Raw genomic sequence first — 6406 nt, forward strand, 5'->3', positions numbered from 1 at the left:
GGTAATAATATAATAATTAGGTAATAAGCAATTCAGAAGAGCTCTGTTAGTAGTAGAAAAAATTGGGGAAAAACTATGTTGTAGGCAGACTCTAAATTTATACTAACTCTTGCCTCACAACAACCTTAAGAGTTAGACTCTTATCTCCAAAATGGATGAGGAAAAGCATCACTCTGCAGATAAGGTGATGGGGGCACACAGAGATTATGTAGCCTGTGCCTCCAAGGTCACTCAGCTGGTGGTCACTCTCTTCAACAAGAGAGCTGTTGAATAATGGCCAAAATTGTTAGCCATTATTGTTGTTCTAATTATTGAGATGGGGGATAACTGAAAAAGAAATCAAAATTAAGAATGACTATGAGTACTTAGTCATTGACTGTTATTAATATTCTTTATTACAGTGGAATCAGGCCATCTTTAAAGGTTATCTAGTTTACTCAGTTATGGGAGTAATTTATATGCTATGTGATCATTAACACCCATGTCGCTGTGGATTAGAGGTGCAGGGGGGAAGGAATAAGAAGGCAGTGAATTTTAATAGGCACGCTAGGGAATGGTTCTACAAGAGAGGTGTGAGGAGGCAGACTGAGCCCTGGAGGGGAAGGACCAGCTGAGGGAGGTACCTGGAAGGGAAGAAATGGGAGGCCACAGACCTCCCTCCCACCTCTTGGTCCAGGACAGCTCCTGAGAACCTTCAGTGGCCCTAAGCACCAAAAAGATTATGACGCCATGTCTCCCGCATCTAATTCAAAATAAAAAGGAGACTTCACTGAAAAATACATGGATGGCAGTCCCACAGAGTTTTTGCTTTCTCCAAAATGGGCACTTTAATATGTTTTTCAATGTCAAATTCTTTCCAAAAAAAATGTTCCCCCTCATTTTCTGATATCCTTGCTTTGCTGGTCCCTAAGCACGTTCTTGGTTTGCATAATAGTTAATTCCACCTGGGAAGTTTGGGCCACTGACCTCTCACCCATTGCCATTTGCCTGGCTGCTGCTTACATATCCTCCAGAATTTAGATATCACCCCCTCCAGGAAGCCTTTCTGATCCTCCAAGTCCAAGCCTTAGAGTGATATCCATCTTGTTCACTAAAGCACATCCTCCTCTGGAATGTAGATTCTGTGAGAGCCGGACCACGTCCATCTTGTTCATCACCGTACCCTAGAACAGTGCCTGGCTCAAAGCTGAATGAAAGTTTACTAAATGAACAAATTCTCAAATGAGTGACCACCGCCCCGCTCCGCCCCGGCCCCAACTCCCTCACCTCCAACAAGCGCCTGGACAAAGCTAATGGGCCGCCTCTGTGCAGGTTACTATGACCTGACTCCAGGGCCCTTGAACTTCCCCTGCCTCAGAGTCAGAAACCCTTCCACCACCATGCCTTTGACTTGACCCTGACTGAGTCCAGTGAGAACCCAATCCAACCAAAGGATACAAAACTATAAGCATAGACTGAACTTACATGACTGAATTTTCTGAACCTAGAGTGATAACATTTTTTTTTTTTAAAGGCATTTATGACCTCACTCTGGGAAGTCACTGAGTTTTATGAAATGTAAAGGGAAGGATGCTTTGCAGCTTCTCCCAACCTGGCACATCCCCGCCTTCATTATCCTTCTGGGAAATAGTGTTTTCCTGGCTGGAAAGACTCCTCCCACTTTGGTTTGCTTATGATCAAAGTCACAGATTCATTTGCACAATTGCTAAGACATTCTTGAGGCCTTCTATCTCAAAGGTTGCAAACTCCTCCCCAGCCAGTGTGGGCTTTGGAGGCAGCACACATTTTTTTTTTTTAAATAAATTTATTTATTTTATTTATTCATTTTTGGCTGCATTGGGTCTTCGTTGCTGCGCGCTGGCTTTCTCTAGTTGCAGCGATCGGGGGCTACTTTCGTTGCGGTGCGCGGGCTTCTCACTGCGGTGGCTTCTCTTGCTGCAGAGCATGGGGTCTAGGCGCACGGGCTTCAGTAGTTGTGGCGCACGGGCTCAGTAGTTGCGGCTCATGGGCTCTAGAGCGCTGGCTCAGTAGTTGTGGCTCACGGGCTTAGTTGCTCCACAGCATGTGGGATCTTCCCGGACCAGGGCTCAAACCTGTGTCCCCTGCACTGGCAGGTGGATTCTTAACCACTGCGCCACCAGGGAAGTCCCCAGCACACATATTTTTATTTCACTTATTCAAAGTTTGGAGTGGGAAGGGAGGAATTTCAGTCATTTGGGGGTGATGGCTTCTTTCACTTGCTCCAGGCCCCACCAACCCTGGGCTTCTACCAGGCTATCCCTTCCCTTTATGTGACCTGCCTGACAGGTCTCGGTTTTGGCAACTGATGCTGGTTCAACCTCCAACCTATCCCAAGTAAGAACCCTTACCCAGGCTTGTAAACTTGACACCAGGAGAGCAAGTGTCTGCCTCTGTCTGGTGTCAAGCTGGGAGGAGCTGGCCTGGCAACTTCCTGGCCCCCAGCCCTGCGGAGAAAGCCAGCACACACGTAGAGAAGCAGGGGAGGGTCTCTGCAGGGTTCTAGTTTCTCATTCTCCATTTTGTCTAACTTTTTGTCAACTTACTACTAGTCATCAACTTAGTACTAGCTGGTTCTTTTTTTCTTCTTTAAATTTACTTTACTTCTTTTTTTCATTGAAATATAGTTGATTTACAATATTGTGTTAGTTTCAGGTGTACAGCAAAGTGATTTGATTATACATATATGTGTATATATCCACATTCTTTTTTTTCCTGATTCTTTTCCATTATAGTTTTATTATAAGATATTGAATATAGTTCCCTGTGCTATACAGTAAATCCTTGGTGTTTATCTATTTTATGTATGGTAGTGTGCATCTGTTAATCCCATACTCCCAATTTATCCCTCCCGACGCCCCCCTTCCCCTTTGGTAGCCATAAGCTTGTTCTCTATGTCTGTGAGTCTGCTTCTGTTTTTTTTTTTTTTTTTTTAAACTTTGTATTTTTGCCTCAGTGTCATTTTTTTTTTTTTTTTTTTTTAATTTTTATTTTTATTTTTATTTATTTTCTATGGCTGTGTTGGGTCTTCGTTTTATGTGTGAGGGCTTTCTCTAGTTGTGGCAAGCGGGGGCCACTCTTCATCGCGGTGCGCGGGCCTCTCATCTCACTATCGCGGCCTCTCTTGTTGCGAAGCACAGGCTCCAGACGCGCAGGCTCAGTAGTTGTGGCTCATGGGCCCAGTTGCTCCACGGCATGTGGGATCTTCCCAGACCAGGGCTCGAACCCGTGTCCCCTGCATTGGCAGGCAGATTCTCAACCACTGCGCCACCAGGGAAGCCCTCTGCTTCTGTTTTGTAAGTAAGTTCATTCGTAGTATTTTATAGATTCCTCATATACGTGATATCATATAATATTTGTCTTTCTCTGTCTGACTTACTTCACTTGGTACTAGCTGGGTTTTTGTCCCTTGAAGTTAAGTCTTGAGTAACACGTCCTGTGTCTAGTATGGTCCCAGACGTAATAACCACAAAAGGGAGGTTAATTTTACTCATTGTGATACTGCTTGTCATCTTCTTTCATCTGAGTTAATATAAACATCCACCTCTCTACCACCCCAGGTGATATGCATGCAAAAGAAATCATTACAAAGCTTATAATTAGGGAGACATAGTATCCAGGAGAGAGCCAGGAAAGAGGGGAAGTACAGAGAAACACAGCCAGAGGAGTCAAAACAGGGAGACATGAACTGGACTTTCATTTTTTTAATTTCCAACTGAAAAAAAAAATGTATGACACTAGAATCGAACTTTAATGGGTCTAGCATGATCATTTGGAAAACTATTAGGTAGAATCTCTTACCTTATACCTTACACTAAACTGATCCCAGATGTCCTGTTCACAGCCCAGTCCTCTAACAGATACCCGCCCCCATCCACCCGCCCCCAGCAATAGGGTGGGAGTCATGTGCTCACATATGTCCTGTAGCTCACTGTAAGGATCTTAGCACTGTAATCATGGCAGGCACTTAGAAAAATTGCCATGTTGATATGGTTAATAGAGCAGACATGGCTGGTGAATATAGCACGCATCTCTCTGCCCAGCACACCTTTCCATGCTTCTTCAGGTAACATCACTCTTCTTCTCTGGAGACACGTGCTCTTCCCCCACGCCAGCCATGTGGTCCGAGTGGGTGCGGCCAATCAGATGCTGTGCGTACTTGACACAAGCTCAGCGGATCATAGCAGCTCACCTCCACAGCCACGGCAATTAGCTCGAGGAATGGGCACGCAAGCCAAGTCAGGACAGACAGGACCCTTTCATGGGGTTTTAAAATACAGCTCTAGGGGAAGAAAAAGCAAAGAACTTTCCTTTCCTCTTAGGTGGCGAAGCTGTGATGTGACTGAGAGTTCTCAACAGGCACCTACCTTGAAGTATAGAAAATACTCGTTCAGGGGCTTCCCTGGTGGCGCCGTGGTTGAGAGTCTGCCTGCCAAGGCGGGGGACACGGGTTCGAGCCCTGGTCCGGGAAGATTCCCACATGCCGCGGAGCAACTAAGCCCATGGGCCACAACTACTGAGCCTGTGCTCTAGAGCCCACGAGCCACAACTACTGAGCACACATGCCACAACTACTGAAGCCCACATGCCACAACTACTGAAGCCCGCATGCCTAGAGCCCATGCTCCACAACAAGAGAAGCCACCGCAATGAGAAGCCCGGGCACCACAACGAAGAGTAGCCCCAGCTTGCCGCAACTAGAGAAAGCCCGTGCACAGCAACGAAGACCCAACAAAAAGACCCACCAGCCAAAAATAAATAAATACATAAATAAATTTAAAGAAAATACTTGTCCACACAGGAAAAGAAATGCAGAGAAAAGGGGGGAGAGAGAGAGAGAGAGAATATGAGTTCAGTTACTGAAATCCATGCTTTCCTGAGGCTGAATTGTTATGCTTCTTCTGAGAAAAATTCCAGTATCCAATAAATTACCCCACCTTTCTTTTTTTCCCCTTACATTAGTTTGAATTCGGTTTCTATTGCTTGCAAACAAAGGGTCTCCAATAGACTCACAGACTTAGAGAACGAACTTATGGTTGCATGGCGGGGAAGGGTGGAGGGGAGAGATAAATTGGGAGTTTGGGATTGATGTGTACACACTGTTACATTTAAAATAAAATGCCTTTCCATGAAAAAAAAAAAAGTGTCTCCATCAATTTATAAATTGTCTGGGATCTATTCTGGCTTTGCCCAAGGAGCATTTAGAGAACCCAAGTGAAAAACCTGTAGTTTGGGAACAAACTTTAAGAACCAATATTCTTCAAGAGGGCAGTAGAAAAGAGCAAGAGAGAAAAAAGCTCTAAATAGGAACATATTCTGTAACTCCTCATAATAATAATAACTATTGGAGTCTCGCGCTTGAAGACCCTGCTTCGCCACGCATTTAAGATGCCTCGTGGAAGCCGAAGCCGCACTTCCCGCGTAGCCCCTCCGGCCAGCCGGGCACCTCTGATGAGAACTGCGCCCAGGCCAGCGCCCGCAGCTCAGCCACCAGCAGTGGCTCCACCATCTGCTGTTGGCTCCCCTGCTGCTGCTCCCCGGCAGCCAGGTCTGATGGCCCAGATGGCAACCACTGCAGCCGGCGTGGCTGTGGGTTCTGCCGTCAGCCACCCTCTGGGTCATGCCATCACTGGTGGCTTCAGTGGAGGAAGTAATGCTGAGCCCTCAAGGCCTGACATCACTTACCAGGAGCCTCAGGGAACCCAGCTGGCACAGCAGCAGCAGAATGGCCCATGCTCTTTTGAGGTGAAACAGTTTTTGGAGTGTGCCCAGAACCAGGGTGACCTTAAGCTTTGTGAAGGTTTCAGTGAGGTGCTGAAACAGTGCAGATTGGCGAACGGGTTAGCTTAATCAAGAAGTTCCAGTTGAAGGCATGGAAAATCATCTCTCATGACCACATTGATTTAGCATTAAAAATATAATTGATAGTGAGGATATAAAGTGTGAAGCCACCACTTAAACCGCTCCTCAATCATTAATAGCTTTTGTGCTTCAGGATTGCAGTGGAAGAGGGTATTCTCACCATATGGAAGCTCACTGAGATGATATTGAGTTTGGGGCTAGGCGGATGTTTTTGTGGCCTCTTAAACATGCTTTTGTTTGTGAATTAATTAGAATAAAGTGATTTTATTTCCAAAAAATAATAATAATAATAATAATAACTATTGCTACCTATCAGGTCAGGAATACCTTCATTCTACAGATGAGAAAGGTAGTTCAGCAAGGTCAAACAGCTAGTAAGTGACTGGCTTTAAACTGAGGTCTGTGTGATTTCCAAGCTTAATCTTCATTTCACCAGACTAGAGTATTTTCCTGGCATGAAAAGCAAACCTTCCTTTAACCTAACATATTTTCAGGAAAATATTTGAAATGAAGACATTGGAGCTGG

The 6406-nt window shown here is 45.2% G+C and overlaps 1 protein-coding gene across 1 annotated transcript; it reads left to right on the plus strand.

The window, feature by feature from the left end:
- The first annotated feature begins 5370 nt into the window (after positions 1-5370).
- LOC118902143 (coiled-coil-helix-coiled-coil-helix domain-containing protein 2-like) lies at positions 5371-6151 on the plus strand. Its single transcript, XM_036866155.1, has one exon. It carries the CDS (start codon positions 5407-5409, stop codon positions 5866-5868), a length of 462 nt encoding a protein of 153 aa, XP_036722050.1. The 5' UTR covers positions 5371-5406; the 3' UTR covers positions 5869-6151.
- The last annotated feature ends 255 nt before the right edge of the window (positions 6152-6406 follow it).

This window comes from Balaenoptera musculus, chromosome 10, assembly GCF_009873245.2.
Source record: "Balaenoptera musculus isolate JJ_BM4_2016_0621 chromosome 10, mBalMus1.pri.v3, whole genome shotgun sequence".
In the NCBI taxonomy this organism is placed as follows: Eukaryota; Metazoa; Chordata; class Mammalia; order Artiodactyla; family Balaenopteridae; genus Balaenoptera; species Balaenoptera musculus.

What these genes read in the sequence shown, in the direction of transcription:
- LOC118902143 (XM_036866155.1), top strand. Translation starts at nt 5,407, where the DNA reads ATGCCTCGTGGAAGCCGAAGCCGCACTTCCCGCGTAGCCCCTCCGGCC.